We start from the raw sequence: 25,994 nt of genomic DNA on the forward strand, positions 1-25,994 counted from the left end.
TCCAAAGTCTACACAATATTAACTTGTAACAATTAATTTAAAAGCCGAAGGCACAGTTTGCACTTTGATGGATTACCTGACTTCAGCAAGTCTCTGCAAGTGGATTTTTGCACTGGACAGAAATGGATGAAATCTAGCAGACACACACTCTGTAGTGTATTTGGAAAACAGACAAGAAGTGAATTTTATTTATTGTAAATTAGCAAAAAACATCGGATACTGTGTAGATACTGTGTGTTGTACACACAGTAATGATGACTAAATACCGATAAACTACTTAGACTGGTGCTTTTAAAGATAAATGTTTTCTGTGATGTACTTGCTAAATATCATCTCTGAACTCTGCAGCCGGCCTGTTGTCGTACGGTTATAGCGATTTAACTTAATGTTACAAATGAGTCTGCATTTGCACACTTCATCCAGGGGCCTGTGAGATCTGTTAAGTAAGCATTAAAGTCAAATGTATTGAGCAACACGTCCAACGGCCCCGGCCTCCTCCCTACCAGAGTTCAGCTGCTGTGTTGAAACGTTATTTCTCTGTGTGAGCACGTCTGACTCAATCTCAGTTTCCTATACACACACACACACACACAGGCAAGTTCCCTACCGGGTGTGTGTGTGCAGGGACTTTATCTGTATGTATGTGTGTGTGTGTGTGTATGTGTGTGTGTGTGTGTGTGTGTGTGTTGTTACTCTAAACAGAAATCTAGCTTCCTCACTTCTCTCTTCTGTCCTCAGAGTGTCAGTTGGTTGACCGCTGTTGTTACTGTTCAGCACAGCTCTCTCTCTCTCTCTCTCTCTCTCTCTCTTTCTCTCCCTCTCACTCTCTGTCTCTCCCTCTTTGTCTCTCATTGTTTCCATGACAACTGGCTGTCACAAAGACGTCGCACTCGCCACGCACCTGAGATCAGGAAGAAGGAAGTACCTTAGCCCCACCTAGGACAAATTCTACAAGGAATTCAGGTAGGCAAACACATATTTACACAGAAACACCCACACACACACACACACACACACACACACACACACACACACACACACACACACACACACACACACACACACACACACACACGTGTTGAATTAGAGGTGGATGCTGGAGGTCTGGAGTGTTGAAACCTCTCTACATGATCAAACAAGTATGATATTGCCAAAACTGAAAGGGAATAAAGAGTGGGGTGGGGTGGGAAAGAAATATGAAGGTGGAGAATAAGAGACACCAGTTGAGCCAGTATAGTTTTGGTTGTCCTCACTGTTTTACTTTCACTTCAGGTTTACAGCAGGAGTCCTATTTAACAAAAGCAAGACGGTGTTTATATTAGACATTTAAAGTTTCAGCTTTCCCCCTCAGAAGTCAGTGTGTCATCCTGATGCTGACGGTTCAACACGGGAAACCTGAGAGGACGAGAGTGAGTTGTTATTACTGAGAGATGTCATTACAGGGGGATCAGTGCTGCGCAGCGTGCACGTCATTATAACATGAAGACAGCGTGTCATCATGACCTCAAGGGGTGTATATATGTTTGTGAATGAGTGCAGGCTGGCTGGTGTGTGGTCATCATCAGGGATCATTATGGGATCATGTGGTGTGAGGCTTTGGACTAGGTGTGCAGGAAACTCCTTTAGAGGAATGCTGCTCTGGCTGCTATGATTCAGGTTCGTCTGTTTTTTACACACACACACACACGAACACACACACACACAGATTGGCCAGGGCCACAGGAGGATAGCATTTCCCATCCGGAATGATAGGAGGGAGGGAGGGAGGAGGAGGGAGGGAGGCAGAGAGGAGGTGTGTTGGGGGTTTGGGCAGTCAGATTCTGGTTTGGTGAGTTTTAGGAGAAGGCAGTGTGTACACCATACACAGTTCAAGAGAGAGAGAGAGAGAGAGAGACGGACAGATGGAGAGAAAGATTGAGAGAGAGATTTTCTGAAATGAAAGGAGGCGGAAGAGAAGACTAAATACCTGAACAAGAGATAAAGTGTTCGGAGACTTAAGGTGACGGACGCCATCCAGCTCCAGCTCCAGCTCCAGCTCCAGCTCCAGCAGCAGCAGCAGCAGCAGCTTCATTTACCATCATGCAACCTTGACTTGAATGACTCGTCAGCTGCGGTGTGCTGTAAGGACGACATGTTTTTGTTTCTTTGTGGATGAGGCAGGTTTTTTTTCTCTGATGTGTTTCATGGGATCATTAGTGTGGTGTTGGTGTGTGTTTTCAGAACTTCTTTCTTCCCCTTTTCTCCCCACCCACCACCCTTTCTCGGTTCTGAGGAATGTGGGGCTTATGTCAGTGAGAGTCAGGTACCGACTCACTAATTACCACTGCCCCACACCCCCCACTCCCTGTCTCTCTCTCTCTCTCTCTCTCTCTCTTGCTCTTTCCTTCAACTCCACTCCACCACCTTCTGCCCTCTCCTCCACTTCAAGACCTTGTGCCCCCCCCCACCCCTACACACACACTACCACCACCCCTCCTCTTGTCTCCTGCTGTTGCGTCTACAAGTGCTGTCGTGACTGAGAGCAGAGGAGAGGACAAACACAGAGGATCTGAGTCAGAATCCAAAAAAACACCAAAAGGAGAACAGAAACTCTGACTTGTCCTCTCTCTCTCTCTGCGCGTCTGCGTGTGTGTGTGTACTGTGATTGTTAGATGTGTGTGTGAAGATACTGATTGTTGCTTTGGGGGGGGGACCTGTCATTGAAGAAAGGAGGACGCCTTGACAGCAGAGGAGAGGCCAGAGAGAACCTGACAGACGAGCGCCGGTGAAGAGGAGTGGAAGAAGGGAAGATGAGAAAGTGACGAGCTGGACCATTGCTTTTGAACGGCAGCAGCAGAAGAACCGACAGCGACGACACATCCCATCATCCTACAGGTTGGCTGCGCTCAACTCCTCACGTGTCACTTTTTCTGTCCTCTCTGCCTGTTTCTTATTTCAATCTTGACGTTGTAACAGTTCTGCAACAAGGCTGGTTGAGGGACGTGATGTGTTTTCTCATCTGGAGGACTTTGGACACACGCACACACACGCACACACACACATACACACACACACACACACACACATACACACACACACACAGTGGGTATCTGGAAGGACATTTCTTCAGCTGGTCCAGTGTTCACTCTGACCCAGCTGACTGCTGTAACCTTCACTACAAGGTTGTGCGACGGGGACTCGTCGGCTGTTTATTTTTTGTGAGGATGTGTGTGTGTGCGATTAGTTGCTGTCTTGTCTATAGTCGCCTGTGTGTGTGTGTGTGTGTGTGTGTCTCAAAAACTGGTTGAGCAGGGTGCCAGCTAGCCTTGGGTGGCCTGCTCTTATACAAACTAGATTTAGTCGTGTGTGTGTGTGTGTGTGTGTGTGTGTACGTGTGGATTCACGTGACCATTATCTCCATTTGTGTGCATTTCCAGTAGCTATAGGTGTGTGTGAGTCTCTCTGTCACTCAGCTCTGAGACTCCTCACAGTCGTTTACGTGATTATGCGATTACATTTACAAGCAGGGCCGTTGCTAGGAATTCTGGCCCCCCTTAAAGAATACTAAAGTGGCCCCCTACCCCCTAACTTTTCCATTTTTGTTTTCTTAGACTACGTACGTATTATCATTTTTTATTTATCCTACTTTGTTTTGATGCTAAGGCAGCATTACTATGAGTATTAGTCAGGGTCTTATGCAGAATAAATCAGTCATACAAAGATTAGACTACTGGGGTTTTTGTGGGCCCCACTGGGCGCTGGGCCCCTAGAATTGTCATCATCTTTCTCCCCTATACGGCCCTGTTTACAAGATTCACACTTATTCACCTGTAGTCTGGAGACTCTCCATGTCTATATTACATGATGATGACCCTTCTTTTTTGATATGATCTCTACAATATGATTTACACTTCGAATAGTATAAGAAAACATCTATTTCAGAGAGAATTAGTAACACTGTATGATAAATGTGCAGGTGCTGAGGGATGCTGACAACTTGGAGGGGCTGTAACATGAGATCAGAGTTATAGTTTCTCTTTCTAACTTACTGTTAAGACTAAGACTGTATACGTGCGTGTGTGGGTGTGTGTGTGGCGTCCATCTCAACAGACGACAGGCTTCCTTGTGAGTACAGTAAATTCTCCCGCAGGTTTAAGGCGTGTGAAGGTGTGTGTGCTGGTCAGACCTGATGAAGTGATGACACATGGTTTCTTTAAAACTGCCTCATGCAAATTACCAAAACCTAAAAATAGATACCAGTTAAATGGCTAGTATGTGTGTGATAATGATTCAAATTGACTTGAGTGTCTGCCTCTGTGTGTTTGTCTCACAGTGGCTTTGCGTTCATTACCGATTGTGCAAGCAGGTTCAGGAGGTGAACCATTTTTCAGAATGATGATTATCTCTCAAACGACTGTATCACATTCCACGACTAAAGAAAAGGGACAGACAGACATCCCAGGCGAGATTTTACATCTAGACTTTTCTTTTTCTAGCGTGACCTTAGTGGTATTGTGTTTGTGCCGGCTCTAGTTTCAGGAAGACAGACAAACATTGTAGAAACCCAAGGCAACAGAAAGCAAAGATAATAAAAGCTCTCCTTTATTTCTTCATTTGGCCCAAAGTTAAAATGATTCTTTTTAAAGCAGGAAGTTTTAAAATTGTAAAAGGAAGAGAAACAGCTTGAATAGCACTGAGTTACACACACACACACACACACACACACACACACATAGTATATGTCACATGACTGTCACATGACCACCTCATGCTCATGATGGGGAAGCACAGATTCAGTCTAGTGTGTGTGTGTGTGTGTGTGACAAAGCCATAAGATTAATCCACCAACACTGAAGCAGAAACCTAAAGCTGCAGAGTAAAGCAGCAGAGAGAGAGAGAGAGAACCTGTTAGCACTATTGTGTTGTTTATGAAACACCTGTAACAAGATCTGATCACCCTCTCTCTCTCTCTCTCCTCTCTCCCTCTTTCTGTTTGTCACACACACATACACACATACCTGGAAAGCACAATGGCCACATTCTTCCTCTGTGCACCTCCCTCTTCAGCTCCCCTCTGGTCGGCCCAGACACTGAACAGCAGTGAGACAAGAGGAGGTTAAAACAGGTAAAAATGAGGGTCGCATATATACAGGTAGAAAGAAAGAAAGGGATGGGATAGTGATGGAAGAAATGTGAACAATTTCAATTTGAGCGCAAGTGCAGGGGAGACATGAGCGTTAAAAGACAGACAACTCAGACCAGTGGAAACTTTTGACAGGAAGGCTTCTCGCTCCACTCCATGTGGCCACTAGAGGGCTTTTTCACTTACGTCCTTCTTTCATTGGTCAAAAAACCAACCCGCTAACACCTGCTAAGCTATCTTTTCTCTTCAATGGGAAAGAATTCACCCCTTTCTTGCTCTAACGTCTCTCAGACACAGAGGCCGTAAACACACCTGTGATCTTCCCAGTTTGAGGCTGTTAAACCAGAAAAGCTGCACAAATACTGTACTAGGATGAAACTCAACACCGTAGCAGGTTTACTTGTATTTAAAAAAAAAACACTGTCCGACTGCCTATCCACCTTCGTTCTGGAGAACAACAGTCATTTGTCCAGGTTTTGAGATACATTTTCACTAGCACAACAAATTAGTAGAAACTGACTACCGGTAGCTACAACTTTGCTGGCGAAAAATGAAACCAACAAGCACAATACAGTGTCCTTGAAAATATTATTATATGCTACTAATTTGAAACTCATGCATTTAACTTGAGGTCAATCCAAACGAGGTTGTATTAAATCTAGTAATTATTGGGTGTTTGCCATCGTAGCACTTGGTTTAATACAGAAAAAGCGATTGAGTGATTTAAAGCATGGGACACAACAAGTGCTTTTGTTGACTGGACCTAATCTTGCTCAGGAGAACAGAAATAGCACTTATTTCTTCAGCGTAAAGTAGTTCCAGTGAAAAATGTTCACAGGGATTGTCCCGAGTAATAGAGTATACATATCATTTTGTTACACTGTGAGCGCACACACACACCTACATTGTGTTGAAGAGGAGGTGTAAAAGATGACAAATATTCCAAAACCTTAATACATTTAACCAAAATTGTCCAAAAGGATTGAGCCAATACAAAAACCTAACAGAGAAATCACAAAGAGATAATAGAGCGAGCTCACGAGATGAGACATTGTGCAACCGTCTCTTCTGAGAACGTGGCAGGACCGACACACACTGTTGAGTGTGTAAACAGGTGACATCCACACAGTATGGAGGCTGGATCAACACTCCCCCACCCCCCCGCCTTGTCTCCTCACTCCCCCGCCTTCTGCTGGTCAACCTTTAACCTCCATGTAACCCCCCCCCCCCTCCAGTGTGGTGACACTGCTGAACCCTGCATCCTCTCCTCCTCTCCTCCCCGCCTCCCTCCTTCTCTCCTCCGTCCTCCGACCTGCTCATACACTAATGCTGTTATTATGCTTCATTTCACTGTGAGTTTCTTCCTCCGCCTGTTCACTCCTTTAACTGGATGGACTTTTTCTTTTTTCAGGGTTAGATTGAGTGTGAACAAAGGCATAAATGATATGGTTGCCTTCAAACAGAACTTTGCATTGTTTTGTTGTTTGTAACAGTTGAGTTGTGAAACGAGTCGTTCCTACGGTGCATGCACTTTGTGCACAGAATCAGGACACTTACATTACAGTAGCTTTAGGGAAGTGATGCCTTCATGGACAGGAGGAACAATAGCAGTGACTATAGCAACTATTTTAATGCCCATACAGGTAACTTACCCACACACACACACACACACATACACACATGAACACACAAGCATCTAGTTGCTCCGTTCTGAAACGGACTCTTCTCTGCATACCTGTTGCTACAAACAATGGGCTAGTTGTCTGGACAGCAGGCCAAGAGACAAGGTGTGTGTGCAGTGGGTGATTTGATTCTGGCTGGGAAGGCAAGCTAATGTGGATGGTGGAGTGAGTGTGTGGTGGCGAGTGCGGTAGGTGAAGGGGACAGAAACTACCGGCACTGCATTACAGCTCATGATAAGACACACGCACTGTAAAATAGAGAAGTAAGATACACGGTCACTTGACAAAAAAGGTTGCTTCGACTTATTTGAAAAAATTGAGAGAGAGAGAGAGAGAGAGAGAGAGAGAGAGAGAGAGGCATTGGGTGAAAGCATTAGAAAACATACACACATGAACAGACACACACACACACACACACACTTGCATGCAAACACACACATCTACTCTGCCCCCCACCCTTCTAGAATGGAATGTTCCATGGGCCGAGACTGACTCTGTGAACCCATTCACAAAATGGCACAGAGTAGGCATGCTCACACTCACACACACACACACACACACACACACACACACACACACACACACACACACACACACACACACACACTTGCATGTACAGATGATCAGGCTCATCCCTCTCTCTCTCTCTCTCTCTCTCTCTCTCTCTCTCTCTCTCATCTATCCTTTACACATCTCCCCTCTCTCCTATATTCTCTCAGTCCAGTTCCCTCTTTTGTTTCACAGGTAGTTTCAGTGTGAGAGCAGGTGACCAGGTGGACCAAAGCATTTTGGTTTCCCAGGATGGTTTTTTTCCTTTCTTTTTTGTGTTTTGTTGCAGTGTGCGTGACACTTTTTACCAGTTTGGCCTTTGTGAGTCTACTGTAGGGACTCTGTATTTAGGGGGCGTAAGCTGGAGTTATCCAGCAGCCTTACATTCAGCTCCATCTACCTGCTTTACCTCCCTTCTCATTTTTCTAAACGTCTGTGTGTGTGTGTGGGTGTGGGTCTGAAAGAACAATATGTCATTCCAGGAAACAAGGATGGTGAAAATTATGGGTTTAAGATTGCTAGAAGATAAAATGTCTGTGCACTCAATTAAGTTGCACTCCAATGATTAGACAGTTTTAAGTTGTAGTACAATGGTGAACATGGTGGACTGAGGCCATGAGTTGCTTTACATGCACCAGTCCAGACAAGTGTTTAGTGGCTGTTGCTGTTACACTCACAAATAAACAACCTAATGTGGACAAATAAAAAGAGAGAGTGTGAGAGCTGTGGTCTCACCTCTGCACCCAGGACAATAACTCTGTTACGTGGTCTGGTCGAACTCGTATCAAATCAAATTTGTCAGATTTCCCTAAATGGAAAAACAAAAAAACTTATAGTATCGATGTATGCCATGTACAGTAAGCTACTTCCTGCATCCAAAAGTGGAAAGCTTTGTCCTTTGTCACTTTTTCGTTCATTTTCAAGAAAGCGGTTTGCAAACTGTAGTTAAAATGTGGTTTTATCTAGCTGACATTAGACATAAGCTGTAAAAAACAAAACAAAAAAAAAACAACTCAACTCATATCTGCTCAGATGTCACCAGGATCTGGTATTTTCATCCACATTGTGCTTACACACCATCACATGATAGTTTCTGGGTGTGAGGAGAGTCACACGTGTTGACGTTACAGTGGTTACAGGTCACTGGCCAGATAATAAGTGGCTTCACTGTGGTTATAAGTCATAACGACAATGCTGTTTTCAAGTTTTCTATCTCCTTTTCTTCAGACTCTCTTCCTCTTTCTCTCTCCTTCCTTGTCTCCTTGACCTTGGCGGTGATTGTAGCACCTAAACACACAATGTTCCTGCTCTGCCATTGGCTAGTGACAAACCACATGACTGGGTTGTCAGCTGACCAAATTCTAGGCAAAAGGGGAAACTTCTTTCATCAGGATGGAAGAAAAAAAATGTCAGACTTTAATGTCGGATCCTGTGTGTGTGTGTGTGTGTGTGTGTGTGTGTGTGTGTGTGTGTGTGTGTGTGTGTGTGTGTGTGTGTGTGTGGCAGCAGGAAAGACAGGCTGTCTTTTTGTGCTGAGTCATTTTTGTTAATCATAAGTGGGACACTGTGATTGGTTAACAGTGGTTGCAGGATGTGAGGTGAATGAGGAAGTGTTACATTACAGTCAGATATGAAATCCAACTCACTAAGGATTTTTAAGCAAAGCACCATTTTTACACTTTCAACGCACACACATACACATACACAAACACATACACACTGTTATCTGCATGTCGTGTATTCATACATGTGTGTGACACTCGGCAGTGTTGGGACTTTTGAATATTAGGAACCAGTTTAGATCATTTTTTTGGTCTTTATATGTTGGTTTTTAGTGTTTATTCTCTGACTGATAAAAGTATTTAGTTGACATTGATATTTTAATCATGAAATGGTTTGAAAAGTTAAAACAAACAAACAAACAAAACATTGTAGAAGCAGTGACATTAGAGTCAGCATTGATTCTTAATTCTTTTTACATATTTCTAAACCCGAGTTTTGTTTGATCTAATTTTCAGGTCACATCAATAAATTCAGTTTCACTTTTCTGTCTGTGGAAATGAAAATGCTCATGGTTTGTTTTGTTTCAGTTACAGTTTTCTTAGGGCTCAAAATCTTGAAGGGCCTATTGTCCATTTTCTATTATTTAATGTTATACTAGATGTAGAATAAGTACTTGTGTAATTTTCCATTCACAAACGATACAGAGGTGAATGCATGTGTTCAAAAGACGCAGACGGGCACCAACCAGAGACACACACGTGCACACATGCTCATGTCTGATGTATTGCTGATGAGGGTGTAATCTGCTGCCTGTTGGATGTTTATTTCTTGACTGACAAGCACTGTGTTGAGTTGAGACCTGTCTTTCTCTGATGTTTATGTTTGCATTAACAGTCAGTGAAGTTTACATACAACACAACTCTGAACCTCTTAACACTCAGCATTACTGCCAAAACAGATGCTGACAGTTGTGTCAGATGACATAATGATAGACAGCAAATCTGCCAGAGATAATTAAAAAATGTAGTAGTCACACAGTTATAAACCATTAACAACAGCATGCACAGCATAGATGTTTTCATGACCTAAATCCTAATCACCAAGTTTCAAAGGCCAAATGGAGACTGACGCACAATAAATGGTGAATGTGTGTTTATGTGCATGAATATGTGGATGTGCATATCACCCCGACTAACACTAATATCAAAACATTTGATGAATTATAATCAGATAACAATCACTCATTATCATTCTTACATTAAAACATTGTATGACGAGGACATTGGCCTTACTTTTTGTAGATAACAGTAAAGAAAAGACAACAGCCCATTTTCAACAATAAACATTATAAAACGACCATGAGAAAAGTTAAAGGGACAACGAGGAGTTTCTATTCGGTTCTAAAAAAGTCTCACGTTGATGTGGATGAATCTCCGCTACCCACACTTGTTAATGGGCCCATTTTCGATAAATATATCGTTCTGTCTCTATCGTTATTTTGTTATTATTAGTGGTGGCGGAAATGCTGGTCGAGCCGACCAGCGTTTCCTTCGTTGCGAATCATGAGAATAACGCAGCCGCATCGCCGTTTATGGTCGGGACTACGGTATGTGAACCTCTTTGAACCTCTGACTTTAATTCTTGATGAATGAAAACATGAGTCCGTCTTGCGCCTGGTCAAAGAAATGTACGGTGCGCGTGGAGGCTCATAAATGTAGTGTGAAAACGCTTCGCTTTTCCAAAACTCCTCGTTGTCCCTTTAAATATGAATGCTGCCAATATCAACTTCTGACTAATTGCTGGAATTAATTAATTAAATACATTTTTGTTCATATGTAGGATTTCTAAATGTGCCAACATGCACAGCAAGGCAGTGAATCTGCAATTACCCAATATCAGCTGATGTTAACATAGATTTGGTAGTTTTGTATTATCAACTTAATATGTGCGTTACTCTCTGTTTAGTCGGCAACAAGACAGGACACACAAACAAAACAGACTACTCTTCAGGCTCCAGTCTGTCCTCGAGACCGTTGGAAAGCTGTTTGTGTTTGACTTCTTATATAGTTGTGTATAGATTCATAGCAGACCTGCAGGGCCAGTTCCCCCACGTCTACCCCCACCGGGCTGATGTCTATCTCCTGTTCAATGCACGACTTTGTGCTTTTTTGGTTTCTGTATCTGGGTGGAAATTTTCAATGGACGCACTTCTTGGGCTGCTTTTTGTGATTTTTTATTTATTAATTTTTTTTTTTACAAGATTCCCGTTGTTGGATTGTGTTTTTAATTACTACTGACATACTGATGTGCGTATACCTCTATAGTGCTACATTGGAGCTGGTACTGCTGATGTTAGCGCGTGAAGGCTTTTGAGAAATTGTATGTGAAATTAGGGTTAGGGAAATAAACTTGTCTTGACTTGACTTGTGTTTGTGTGATTCAGTGTGGTGGTAATAAAGTCATCTGCTTGAATCACACTGTCCTGACCTTTTAAAATAGGTTTATGGTTGTATACAGCCCTCACACCTTTTTACACCCTGTTGGAGGAGATCTCTCCATCTGTAAACTTTGAACTGACTATCTACATATCCTACACACTGTGTGTGTGTGTGTGTGTGTGTGTGTGTGTGTGTGTGTGTGTGTGTGTGTGTGTGTGTGTGTGTGTACGTGTGTGTGTGTGTGTGTGTGTGTGTGTGTGTGTGTGTGTGTGTGTGTGTGTGTGTACGTGTGTGTGTGTGTGTGTTGCCAAAAAGGCGAGAATCAGTGATTGCATGTCCTTCATTAACAGAGTCATTGGTTAATGTGTCACTTGTGCAATGGCATTTGCGTACACAAACACACTCATACACACACTTAAGCTAGAGTAGAACGGCACCCATACTCTGATAAGAGTATAGGCCCTGTTCTCTTTAGGGGTTGCTTAAGGTTATGTACACTTCCACACATTGTCAGTGTGGTCTCCTTCCTATTCTCTCTGACTCACTCTGTGTTTATGTCAAATATGGCAGGAATGTGACAATGTATTCTCTGTATTTTCAATATATCCATCAGTGTGTTGCCACCTGCAGAAACCAACTGCTGAAATAAAATCCCAATCACTCTGTTAAAGTGAAAGGTCATAGAAGCTGGATTTGTCTGGAGGAGACCACTGTGGCAAAGTCGGTTCAGATAGAAAACACACATTTCAAATGTTTATTGCAGCTTCAGTATATATTGAGTTACTTTATACATTTAGAGTTTGGCGTCTTGGCTCCGCCTCATCACTCCCTGAATAAGGTTTCATCAAATATACATGTGAGTGATGAGGATATATCTTAACCCCCCCGGGATCCTGCAGGTGCATGCTGGGGTGTGTATGGTTGTGTGAGGCGTGACTCACGTGACTAAAGCAGTGCAGCTCAAGTTTCCTGCCTGAAGTAGTTTGCAGGCTTCGCTCGTTCCACATATGTGTAATGTATTTTTCAGACACACTAGCTTGTGGAGCACAACGTGTTTGCGCTTGAGAAAGTAGACTAGTTGCTAATAAAATACAACGATTACAACGCCACTGGAGCTTCAACAGTCACAGAAAAAAAATCTGTCAATTTCAGCTCCCAGCAAGTTTATGCTAAAATGATTTGAGCGCTGAAGCAATCTCTTCCCATTGTAGCCTATAAGTGATTTTCTAGGCTCTGCTTTAAGTACTTTGATTTTTCTTGTTTTCTTATATAGTAGGCTCAGAAAAAACAAAAATCTTCGCACATCTATTTCTTAGGCAGGTGCGTCGGAGGGTGACAATTAAGTCCAAATTAGAAAAAGAAGAGTTCCCGCACACATGGCCAACTTGCAGAATTTATTATGCAACGTTTCGGTAATGGACCTTTTTCAAGCAAAATGACGTAGTTTTGCTTGAAAAAGGTCTAGTACCGAAACGTTGCATAATAAATTCTGCAAGTTGGCCATGTGTGCGGGAACTCTTCTTTTCCTTATATAGTAGGCTACCTGAGGATATTTGTTTGTTGAAACAGAGTCATTCTCTGGATAGTAGTGACATCTGTAATGTAAGTCTGATGAACTTTGACCTTTCATTAACCTTTAAAATGTTTTTATCTAGTCAGTAGGATGATGTGTTGTCAATTGTTCAAAGAGCACAGACGTATTCGTAGCCATAGTGTTTTCTATGGGAAACATTGTATCTCAGTAGCTACTGGATGGATTGATATGAAGTTTGGTTGAAACATTTGTGTTTCAGACTCATGCAAACTTGCTAGGCTAAGACGGTGAACATGGTCAAAACATCAGCGTACTAGTGTTGTTTTTTGTTTACATGTTAGCATGTTCACTTTAGCATTTAGCTCAAAGAGGGAGGAGCACTTTGACGCCTACGCAGGGCAGAGTTGTTGACTTCCTGTAGGCCTACAGCTGAGCTACACCTTCCTCCAGTTCTTATGGTGTACGCAACACAGTGGCGACAAAAATAAACTTTGTTGAAAATAGCACTTGTTGCTTTGACTGGGGAGTGCGTGATAAATGGTTTCTGTTTGTGTTGTTCCCTCTCGGACAAACCTTGGGGAATTTCTTGTGGGCACTGAGAAGTAAAACAGCCAACAAGTTTTTTTTTATCAAATGTTTGAGCTCTGACTCACATTGAGTGTCCGTTTTTATTTAATATTGAGAGGTGAGCGCACATGTATACAGATTGTAACCGTGAACGAGCATGCACACACTCAAACTCAAGACATTTCCCTGATTGTTGTCAATCATCAGCTTTCTGTCACACCCTCTGTCCTTTCATCCCTTCTCTTCCCTTTTGTCTTGGTCCTTATCAGCTGGGACAGAGAGAGAGAGAGAGAGAGAGAGAGAAAGATTGAAGAAGGAAAAAGAAAAGGTGGGGGGTTACCTGTACTGAGTGGCCCCACCTCTCTCTTCTGGCCATTGAGAGTGAGTAAACACTCAAACACCTTCGCCTACCTCCACACCTCAACACTCAGACACAGCAGCAAGAAGCCTCTCTTACTGCTGCTGCCTGTCAACACCAAAGGAGAGTGAATGGACTGAGCCTCAGTGAGTTTTAGACGTTTGAAGTGTGAAGGTGCAGGAAGACTCCCAAAAACACAACACACCGACTGCATCTCCTCGGCCCGCTCGTTTGGTACCCGCGCTGCTCAGATTGGGATACAGGTACAGTGTGAAATGTGTTTTTTCAAAGGCCTCTGGATGTGTAGGCTACCTTCTTTATGTCTCTTGAAAAACTTTCTGATTTTTATTGTACCACCCTGTGGTTTTATATTTCAAGAAGTCTGTTTTAGTTAGCCTTGGAAAAATCTGTTTTCTAGCAAAATGTTGTCTCTTATCATAAATGACCTCAGTGCTTTCTCGTAACTCTTGCCTCTGTCCTCCATACTTTTGTTTGTCTGCTGACGAAGGCAGTTCAGAGGAAACAACTTCTTGCTCTGTGATTTTGTCTCATCTAGTTTTCTGACTGCTCTTGTTTGATATCTGGTAGAATACTTTGTCTGGACAGAGTTAGTTGACTTCCCTGCCTCATCTCGAAATAACTGGAAACAGAAAAAACAATCAGGTGATTGGAATGGAGATCAAGATGTCCTTAACAATGAAACCAGTGGAACCAGTGGAGTGGCATGGCACCATATCAGTGTGTCTGTGTGTGTGTGTGTGTGTTTGGGGTGGGGGATAAAAAAAAAATACTTCAGCGACTAGTACCTGGAGAGGCTGGTATTATTACTTATAGACTTCCGGGTTCTTCGGCATATAATATGTGGACTTTACCCTGGTTGAAGCAAGTTGTTTGTTTTGTGTGTGTGTGTGTGTGTGTGTGTGTGTGTGTGCATACGTGTGTGTGTGAGAGAGAGAAATCCTTGGGCTGAATTTACCTCACTGAAATTATTTTCAGGTTTTCATGGTTTACTCAACTCTCTTTTAAGAGATACTCTGAGATATGATTCAGACAAGCAACTGTATTGACAGATATGTGACTTTAGCTGCACGTTTCTGTAGTTGTGCCACTGTGGGTGTCGGACTCACTCTGTCACACTCTGTTTGTCGACAGGGTGGACCCTTGTTTGACTCTACGAGTGTGTGTGACGGCTACAGTCCCTCTGAAAGCCTGTGTAGCAAATGTGAAAGTGATGGATGCGGAAAAAACCGAACAAATCCATAAATGCTAACATATATAATATATAATACTTTTATATGTTAGTGTGTTGAATATCAGCTCACCTCTGACTTTGAATCTTGCTAGTTTACCGTTCAAACAGACGCAACCTCAGCGGCCCTCTAAAGCCTTTATCACGAGTGTGCGACACTGTCAATGTCAGTCGTAATTGTCTGAAACAATGTCTGCTGTGGCCTTGAACAGGCTAGCTGATTAGCCTGAGGAATGTGTTTTCCTAAGGCAGCAAAGCCCCTTTCAGCTAATGCTAAAGCTAAAGCAGCTCTTACGATTAGTATTGACTGCGTAGCTGGGTGAGGGGATATTCAGACTGCTCTATCCTTTCATGCTTCATATTTAGACTTAAGTCAAAGCCCTTGTGTTTATAATAGGCACATGCACGTTTAAATACGAATCAGTTCTTATTAATGCTGAATATATCTGATTATTGTCCTGCACAAAATCTTGTTGTCTGAGTGAAAATCGTGAGGTTTTGAGTGGACAAATGTGAAGGTCCTGCAGGCAGGGGGGCTCTCAGAGTAAATGAACTGGAATCATCCCTCAGTGGTGAAGTTGGGGTGGGCTGGAGGCGGTCACTTACGCACTCCACCTGACCTGAAATTCTTCAGGCCAGTTTCACTTTGAAGGGCTTTCTAACGCTGAGGGAGGGAGGCCTGCATGAGGAGATCGGAGGGGGAACATTTGGTCCCCTCAGTTCGTTAGTCGCTCTCGCTGCTCTCCATCTGGCCTTTTTCTCTTCAGAAATGCCCCCCCCCCCCTCCTCGAAAACACATACTCGCTCTCTTTCTTCTCTCCCTTCTTTCCTTCATTCCTCCCCCCTCCTTGGCTTCTTTCCTTCCCACTTTCCCCTCCTCTCTGCTGCACCTTCCTCCTCGTCGCATCCTCCTCCCCCTCCCCGCTGCTCTTCTTGGAGCTTGAGTGAACCAGAGGAATGAGGGTGACAGGTACATGGATGGAGGGAGGAAAATTAAAGAGAGGAGAGAACAGTGAACAGTGGTGGGCAGTTTGGGCACATTTTGCGAAATGTCGATTAAATTTAAATGATGTTCTTCGACCTCTGAAGCATCAATTTTAAGAAAGTTAAAACAGTGTAAGAAAGTGAAGCGCTAAGAGATACACAATCTGTGAAAAACTGCTAGCGCCAGATAAAGTTGTTGCGTTGATTTCAGCGTTGAGTGAAGATCAGAGGCACCAGTTTGAAGTTACAGCGCTGTGAGATAGACTGATTGATCTGTAAGTGTCCAATGAAGTGTGATCACTTAAAAAGCTGAGCTGTTGAGATGTAAATCATTAATTAACTGATTAGTGGACCAATCTGAAAATTTAGCTTCAACATTCTTGGATGGTTGAGTAAAGGTCTAAGATGCTAATGAGTTATGTGTTCAAGCCTCATCACTGTGAAATCTTTCTGCTTTTATAAAATGTCTTCTGGGGGTTTGGACTGAAAAACAGCTATTTAATGGACTTCCCTGTTATCTGACATATACACAACAAATGACTGTAACTGTGCAGAACTTTATCTTCTTGATAAAGCCACACACGTCAGAACAACAGCTCCTCGGAAACAATGTGATTGGACAGAAAACAGAAATCCTAAGATGACACAGCTTCCTTCTTCTCTCTCAGCCATGTGACTTAAAAATCCTCCATTCTGCTTAACGCCGGTGCAGTCGGCATGCTGACAGTTGAGCTGCGTGAACCGCAGAGTGAGGACATCATGTGTCCTGAGGGGTCGGCCACAGTTCTCACTTCTCTTTCATCAAGTTCATTGTTTAATAGACTCTTGGTCAGATACTGCAGCTGACTCTGATACCGTTGTGGATGTGTGTGTGTGCAAGAGTCAAGACAATGGGGCCGTCACTGTGAGTGCAACAAAGATAATCATGTGAGCAAGGAATGCTGTTGTTCAGACAGCTGAGTTGTGACAGATACCTGAAACAATCAAGCTGATGGAGAAAGCAAAAATCACAGTGTGAGGTTTTTTCTTTTCTTTTTTTTTCTTCTCTGAGAGGAACTGTTTCCAGAAAAGCACAGTGAGGGACTTAACAGTGGGGTTTACTCCTCCAGGTCGTATCACTGTGCAGACACAACCAGCAGGACCTCTGGTCTTGTGACATGCTACTCATTTACTTATATGGATGACTTGTAATAATAGATGGCAGACTCATACAGACTCTCATGCCAAGTTACTGATTAGCAGTAGTGCTTTACTGCTGACATTATTCCTGCTTATGCTGAGTTTTTGCCTATGTGGCAGATTCCAGTGTGTGTGTGTGTGTGTGTGTGGCCCTGGCCTTATCAGAGATAACTGACAAAGTCTAAGAAGCACTCTCTAATGTGATTACTTATGATTTAGTTAAACTAAATGGTGTGTGTTTAGCTTGCACCACCAAAAATTAGTCAAAAGCCACAGTGAGTGTTGAATTATTTACATCAATCAAACAATCCTGTATCGTGATTAAAAGACCTAAACCAACACTTGTGCAGCTAATAGATACAATGACCTACAGTGATTTACTGTTCACATCAGTGTCTCACAACCATAGGTCTACTATTGCAAATATTCAGTAAGGCACCAAATCTATATTAATCTGCAGCTGAAAATAGTCCCAAGCACATGAGCAGCTTTCACCACTTAGAGTAAATGGTAAACTGCTCTTGCATAGCACTTTTCTAATCTTAATGACCACTCAAAGTGTTTTACAATAGAAGCCACACTCACACACACATTCATATTGTGCCTTTCCTCATACATCATATACTTTTACACACACATTCTGCAGATGTTGTTAAATAAGTGTAATTAAACAATATGATTGTGGCTTCTTTTTAGAAATGTACCATGTTTTCAAAGTACGGACTTCAGGCTGAGTGTAAATGAATGCAACAAACGGCTGTGTTGTTGTTGTTTTTTTACGGTATTTAAACTTACGACCACAAATTAACTGTGATCCACAAAATATGAGCTGTTTGATATCAAAGATAAAGTATGTGTGTGTGTATGTGTTCGTGTGTGTGTGTGTACCTGACAAATGATTTAGTGAGCATGTACAATGATTAAGATAGATGTTCTTGGTGTCCCTCATTCGGATCTTCCTGTGAGGTTAACAGTTAACCGTTGACCTGAGGGGTTGATGATCCCGTTGTGCGGTGACCAGAACGCCTGAACCCTGTGACGCGTGTCTAGCTCCTGATTGGCTCTCGCTGAAGACTGACAGTTGATCTTTGATTGAGCTGGCTCTGTGGAAGGCCAGGTTTTACTGACCCTGCACCCGGACGATATTTTCTTGTTTTGCACGCGTGCTTAAAGATTACACTGTGAAAACATATGCAAACGCTTATTTTTAAACAGACACACCTGTATGGGCACTCCTTTTACTGTAATTCATATTTCACTCCTTCCAATGGCATGGGAGTCAGACAGTTTTATAACTGCCATTCTAATTATGCAAACACATTAAAGGTGCCACAGTCCATACACACAGCTCTCTCAATCATTTAATCCCGTCTTTTTTTGTTCATTCATCAGTCTCTGGTCGTTATGCTAACTCGACTTTCTTCTTGCCTGTTTACTCAGTCGTTAAGGAGCAGAGCTGGTTTCAATAGCAGCTGAAACTCAGCACACTGTTGACCACACACTGTGACTTTCATCTCTCTGCCCCTCTCACCCCATCTGCTCTCTCTCCCTCCTTCCCTCACTCCCTCTTTTCTTGCTCTTTTCTGAGCACTGAGGGAAGTTTTTCAGACAGAAACTCTCATCTGGCTGTTTCTCTCTCTCTCTCTCTCTCTGTCTGTCTGTCTCTCTCTTTGTCGCCGTGCTGCTCTCTTGACTGCCCAGGAAGGTGTGTGTTGTTTGCTTAAGTTAAGCTGTGCTAGGAACATGTTCACCGTTGTTATGTACAAAACACACACACACACACACACACACACATAGAAGAGCTGTAGTCCTGTGCTGACATGACATAAATCACTGTTGTGGTAACTCCCAGTGAGAATTTCCAAATATCCTTTCAGAGTAAGAAAACAGCATGAGGAAGTATTCAACCCAAGTTTGAACGCTTCCGACTGTTTTCCCCATTTCTGCATCTCTAAGCAGAAAACCCTGTAAACCCATTAAAACTCCATTACCCATCAGCCTTCTCTGTCCTCTTGTGTCTGCTGCACAAGTGGCAGAGTCCGGATTTGCAGCTCTGTGCAACAGGTGCTTCAGTGTGTGTGCACCTTTACTTAGCTGAAGAAACAGTGCCAGTGGATCTATGTTTAAGTACTCCATCACAGGTAAGAGCACTGCATTCATAAAAGCAAAATGTACATGAAGTAAAAGTTATTGGTAGTTCGCTCCTGTGAAAAACAATAGAGATTACAGTTGCTATATAGATATAATGTGGCAATAAATAAAAATAGTTCTGTAATAGTACAATTAACACACACAAACAAACTCTACTACATACATAAAAAAAAACATTTACATGTAAGAGAAAAGAGTTGCTCCAAAAGTAAAACTGGGATCTGCCCACATACACTCTCATACTACCTGCTTTAGCTCCACCCTCTTCAACTCTCATGCTTGCAGCTTGTGTTCAACGTGTGTGTGTGTGTGTGTGTGTGTGTGTGTGTGTGTGTGTGTGTGTAGAGGAGGCTGGCCTCTGCGCTCAGTGCCCTGCTGTACCTGTCTCTCATGGAGGTGGACTAACACTCCCAGAGCAGGCGGCCAAGCAGCAGAGCGCTGTGAAGCAACAGGGGTAGCTATCTTCCCGTCTGTCCACTCTCTGCTTCTCCTTCCCCTTCTGTTTTCCACCACCATCCCTCTGCTATCATATCTTTCTCAATATTTCAGCTTGGCTCCACTCTCACTTCCCCCTCTCTCTCTCTCTCTCTCTCTGTAGTGGAGTATATTGTGTAAAGATTTATTTTTTAGTAGTGGGCATAAATGGCAATTGCATGAGTCATTTGCTATCACTGCATGTTACCTATTGTGTGTGTGTGTGTGTGTGTAAGGAGAGAGCAGTGTTTTCCCGAGCGTTGGTGGTGTTTCATTGATCCTCTTCTGCTGCCTTGTGACCCTGTTGTTAGGGGCGGCTGGGTGGACGCTGTGAGCTTCCACGTGTTCAAGTGTGTGGCTAAGATGGCAGCTTCCTTAGGCCTGTTTCCCTCAGTGCACTGGATCATTGTCACTCAGGATAGAGCAGCAAACTGAGAGCAGCATTGTTCTATACTGATGAACATACACATGGATTGGCTTTGGTCAGTAATCTGCCTGTAAACTGGGGACCGAAAGAGGTGTTTGTTAGCTTCTGAACAAGACCTGTGTGTGTTGGCCTGGGAAGAAAACATGACTGCACTGACAACTTAACATCAGGTCGGTGACATGATGAATATCAGGTGGTCATCCTCCTATCTTTAGCTGCGCCATGACTTATTTGCTCATTTGAGGAAAACGATGTGATTTGCCACAGCGGTCAGTCCGTGTTTATGGCGTTATGGTTATGGTAAAAGCTCTTTCGTCTGCTCATAAAACAATCCAGTCCCCAATAACTGCAAGTTAATACATAGCGAATCAGGTGCTTCTATCAATCATAAACACAATATAATGGGCAATCTCCGCCGCAGTTACCGGAACACAATCAACTCCCTGCTCTTTAACTTCCTTCACTTGCTTGTGTGTAGGCTGCAGCCCGTCCCTCTTATGCTTCTCTGGGTTCATAACCTTTGACCAGGTGAACTCTTGCTGAGGCTGTGTTGTGCTGCCACTGTTGTAGTCAGGACAGATAATGAGGGTGGATCTCACTCATGTGATGACCTAGGTTTCTTTTTAAAATTGTAGCCTATTTTTTGTTACTTACCGAGACATCATCTGTAAATCTTTATGCCCTCTCTGAGTAAAGGTTGGGATTTGTCCTCACCAAGGTTAATCATTTACTTGTCACTGCCTGAGATTTCTTCCTCTTAGTCTCTCAGTCTCTCACTCACTCTCTCTCTCATACACACTGAAACACATACACATGATTACATGCACTTGTGTACAAAGTGGGAGCTGCCTGTTGATTATTTGTCTCTTAATGATATTTTTTTCTTCTATTTCCTCTTTCACGCTGTGTTATTTCCCAAAATACCTTTGTTTCCTACTGTTATCTTTTTCCAAATTTTCAGATGCATATAAATGCCAAAAGATCCCACGTACACACTCACTATGCTCTCTTTTTGTTTAGTTTACTGTATATAAAGGAAGAGAGATTATAACAGACCAGTTTCGCTTCACACTAAATGCTGTGATTTCCTGAGTCTCTCCTAAGAAAGGAAGACCTCAGCACAACAGTGGTCAGCACTGAGGAAGTTAGGAATATCTCCGAGGGGGTCAAAAGCAGGAAGTAGGTTTCCCCATGCTCAGACTCAACACTGAATAGATCATATTTTTGACGCACACAAACTATCCAGAGAGGAGAGTCTCATCCTGACTTACAGTAAGTTGTACAAAGTGTCGACCTCACCGTGTCACATAAGCTTCTTTTTATCACCAAGCAGAACTCCCCAAGTGAATATTGTCCTCCCTTTGTCATTAGTCTGGCAAGATAAGGCTGATAAGAGATGGAGTCATGTTAGCACTTCACACGATAAAAGGAACAGAGGGAGGGCACTCTGAGCTGGAAGAGCAGAAAAGGAGAGCAATGCTAAGTTAATGTAGCGAGCTACTGTGAAAACCTTGACTGATGTGTTTTTTGTGCAGTAAAGGGAACTGCATCCTCTCTGGTGATATTAGATATCCTCCTAACCTTGCCTGAATCAGTATTCTGATATGATCAAATGTCATTCTGACCTGTGTCACCATGCAGCAACCTAAAGATAGAAGGAGAAAAAAAGCATCATCCTGTTTCCTCACTTTTGGTTTCTGTCGGTTTTTTTCCTCTCTGATCCCATGATTTTATCGTGAACTAGTTTGCAGGTAATTCTACGCCCTCCAGCCTTAGCAAGTAAACAGGTGTGTGTGTGTGTGTGTGTGTGTGTGGTTGGGTGGGGGAGAGTGGGATATTGGGTCAGGTCAAATGAGTGTGTTCGTTACCATGGTTGCTTGGCTTTGTAGTGTGTTACCTTTGTTGACTGCCTCACCTATCTCCATCAAAGTCCAGGCAATCTTATGACGCACAAAAAACGCACACTCATTGCTTGCCTAACTAGAAAAAGATTCTTTCTCCTGCTTACATGAGGTCAAGTCTGTAAAAACGAGTCTGCTTTGGAGGTTGCTGTGATTTGTTCCTTCAGAGTCGTATGCAGCGTGGAGATTTGGGGATTTAAAATGCAGTGGATTTTTCCGTTCTGAACACTGGCAGTGACGGAAAATAACAGAATAAGAGGTTTATGCTGGGGAAGCCGATTTCTGATTGTTCTCTGTTGCTCCTATAGGGCTGCAGCCCTTAATTAAGTGGTACACACACACACACACACACACACACACACACACACACAAAGCTGTACCCACAAGCTGTATAACATTCATACTGATAAAATGAAGTTGAATGTCCAACACCATCTCGTGTGTGTGTGTGCAATTACTGTGTGCAGCTTTCGTCACAGTATCGAGTCGTATTTTACACAAACCTACTTCTGACACACTCTCTCTCACACTCACACACACACACAATGAGCATGTGACCTATTCGTACTCAGTGAACCTTGAGCTCGAGTTTTCTGGGTTTACAGCCCTCCATTCTCCCTGATAGGGGTCAGAGGTTAGCAAGGGATCTGAGGAACTCAACAAAACAAGGTTGTAAAACTGCTGATAAGGGAAGGTGCCCCAGGGATTTATAGATGCTGTATTTTCACTGTTCTGTCCAGCTCACATCATGTGTGTTTGTTAGGTAGGTAATCTTGCATGTGATCATGCCTGCAAATTGACAATGATTATGTTTCAACAAAAAGTCTTATAATGGCCCTTTGCTTTCTTCCTATTTTCCTTCATTCATGTTTTCTCTGTTTTGGTTCATACTATCGGATGTTTAATTTGATGAACGTGTCTCTGTTTGTCCTCCTCAGGCCTCAGATCTGATTGGATGGTCTTGTCAGAATGACAGCCGAAGACTCTGCTTCCTCCTCGACCATGAGCAACAACGCTGCCCCGTCCAAACCCACCAAACCCTCCAAACCCTCCTCTGGTGCCCCCCACCACTCTCTCCATGGACAGATCAACATCCCTGAGGGTGTTGCAGGTACTCCCAATGAGGCTGCCTTGGTGGCCCTGATGGAGCGCACCGGCTACGGTATGGTCCAGGAAAATGGTCAGCGTAAATATGGCCCCCCTCCCGGTTGGAGCGGCCCAGCCCCTCAAAGGGGATGTGAAATCTTTGTGGGCAAAATCCCGCGGGACGTTTATGAGGATGAGCTGGTCCCAGTGTTTGAGTCCGTAGGACGCATCTATGAAATGCGACTGATGATGGACTTTGACGGGAAGAACAGAGGATATGCGTTTGTGATGTACACAGAGAAACACGAGGCCAAACGTGCCGTGCGGGAGCTCAACAACTATGAGGTGCGTCCTGGGCGGCTACTGGGGGTGTGCTCCTCTGTGGACAACTGTCGTCTTTTCATTGGCGGCATCCCCAAGACCAAAAAGCGTGAGGAGATTTTAGAGGAGGTTTCAAAGGTGACCGAAGGCGTACTAGATGTGATAGTTTATGCCAGCGCTGCAGACAAGATGAAGAACCGTGGCTTCGCCTTTGTAGAGTACGAGTCGCATCGTGCGGCCGCCATGGCTCGCAGGAAGCTGATGCCTGGACGTATTCAGCTGTGGGGTCACCAGATTGCAGTGGACTGGGCTGAGCCAGAGATTGATGTGGATGAAGATGTGATGGAGACAGTGAAGATCCTCTATGTCAGGAACCTCATGATGGAGACCAGCGAGGAGACAATCAGACAGGTGAGACTGGCTAAATGATCAGTTTACAAGTTTCACAATGAACGAGTTCATCCGGTCACAGTGCTATCTGACATGAAGAGGGAGAGGTTGGTAAGATTTCTGCGTATATCATGCAACGTCGCTAACACATCACATGCTTTCTCTGCCGAGCAGGTGTTCAGCCAGTGGAACCCTGGATGTGTTGAACGTGTGAAGAAAATCCGTGACTACGCCTTCGTCCACTTTACCTCTCGCGATGACGCCGTCCTGGCCATGGACCACCTCAACAACACAGAAGTGGAAGGGTCTTGCATCGAGGTGACGCTCGCCAAGCCGGTCGACAAAGAGCAATACTCACGTCAGAAGGCGTCCAAGGGGGGAGTTCCTGTCACTCCAGAGGCTACTCCGCAGAACTACGTATACCAGTGTGACCCCTACACATTGGCTTACTATGGTTATCCTTACAACACCCTGATTGGACCTAACAGGGACTACTTCGTCAAAGGTAAGACATATTTTTTTCTGCTTTTGTTCCAGTAATAGTAGTGTTGATATCAGCAGAAACTCAGTGGGCCAAAAGATCTCGTAATGACATCTAAGGCTATTGTAGTAGCAGTGACATACGCACCACCAATAGGAGCTATGATTTCAAATGGTCATGATGACAAAGATAATAATGATTTAATCTTTGATGACTAGAATTTCATTTGACAAAAGTCCTTAACTTGATGAGGGTTTGTGTCTTAAAATCTAAGATTTGCTGTTAAAAGGCAAAGACAGAACAAGGTGATGGACTAATGAATGCTAATCCCATTACCTTTGATTGATTAAATGTGGTCTTTGGGTGGTAGCAGGACAATCTATTTGACTTTCAACAATCATTGTGTTTTGGTTTTCTCTCCAAAGGATCCCCAATGATACAGAACAATGGTAATCTCTCACATCCTTACTCTTACTTATTCCTTCAATGAACAATGAGCTTCCTTGCCATTTGACAATAAATTTTCTAACACCATCCTTTTCCTGCTGTGCTATCAACTCCCATTTCATCCTGGGTTATTGCAAAGATCACAACAAAGCTTGAAACATCTTGGAGTATCGTTTCATAGTGCCAAGAACTAAGAGTCAGATTCAGTCCTTAAAAAAAGGTCAAACTTGACTCCATTGAAGCCCTGAACCCTAACTCTGAGAAGTTTTCCACTTGCAACATTATGAGCACATTTATTCCCTTTAAATCGTGCTTAAGACTCCCCTTGAGAGCCAAGTCCCGATATCTTCAGAGGAGCTTTCAAAGAAAGTCTAAACTCGTCGTTTCATCTTGCTTTACGTGTTGTCATACACAACTTTCAGCTTGAGATGCCCCCTGCTGCCCAAGTCCTAAAACACAACCCCTGTCATCATATTACTTTAATTGTATTTCAAGCAGGTACTGTGCGAGGTCGTGGTCGTGCCACTGCAGGTAACCGTACCCCTGGACCACGGGGGTCGTACCTCGGGGGTTACTCTGCCGGCCGTGGCATCTACAGCCGTTACCATGAGGGCAAGACCAAGCAGCCCGAAAAGCCCTATGAGCTGATGCCCAGTCTGGAGCTCGCTGCCTCCGTCAACCCAGTTGGCATCAAACCTGGCACAAGTCAGTGAGATAGATACAGTATATCCCTCCGACCCTCCTCGCCCACCTGAAAATCCTTCACTAAACCTTCCAGCTCATAATTTCTCTGTCTCTCTCAAGCCTGTGTGTTTTGAGGAAGGTAATAGTTGTTGCTGGATGGTTATGTGCAAAAGGACTTCCTTTCTTTTTTTTTTTACAAAGAATAGTGACGTATGTCCTTTCAAGCATGACCGGAAAGCAACCGCTATGCTTTGTTCCCTATTCTTTCCCTTTTCCCACCAATATTGGAAATTAGTCGGTTCAGACTGAAACAGCACTGTGTTAAAAGAACAAAAAGGCCTTCGATGAGTCAGTGAAATATGATCCAGGGAAGCAATTCATCCATGAGTTTAAAACCATCAGATGCCAAAACACTGCTCAGCCATCTAAAATACAGTCAGCAGATGTTATTACTCCACAGTGACACC

The 25,994-nt window shown here is 43.4% G+C and overlaps 1 protein-coding gene across 26 annotated transcripts in view; it reads left to right on the top strand.

Moving 5' to 3' along the window:
* The first annotated feature begins 634 nt into the window (after nt 1–634).
* rbm47 (RNA binding motif protein 47) overlaps nt 635–25,994 on the top strand; it is a 30,985-nt gene continuing 5,625 nt past the window's right edge. Inside the window, exons 1-6 of one of the 26 annotated variants that reach the window (XM_085778093.1) lie at nt 635–963; nt 2,706–2,874; nt 23,057–23,936; nt 24,090–24,420; nt 24,822–24,845; nt 25,342–25,548. In XM_085778093.1, the coding sequence (XP_085634219.1) occupies nt 23,088–23,936; nt 24,090–24,420; nt 24,822–24,845; nt 25,342–25,548 (1,411 nt within the window). In that variant the 5' untranslated portion in view covers nt 635–963; nt 2,706–2,874; nt 23,057–23,087. Of the gene's footprint in view, nt 964–1,861; nt 2,121–2,651; nt 2,875–13,817; nt 14,017–19,722; nt 19,771–23,056; nt 23,937–24,089; nt 24,421–24,821; nt 24,846–25,338; nt 25,549–25,994 lie in introns of those variants that run through there. The other 25 variants (XM_085778061.1, XM_085778048.1, XM_085778080.1 and 22 more) reach the window with 25 other exon arrangements.

This window comes from Trachurus japonicus, chromosome 1 (genome assembly GCF_045865225.1).
Source record: "Trachurus japonicus isolate A0001 chromosome 1, Traja_1.0".
NCBI classification, from domain to species: Eukaryota; Metazoa; Chordata; class Actinopteri; order Carangiformes; family Carangidae; genus Trachurus; species Trachurus japonicus.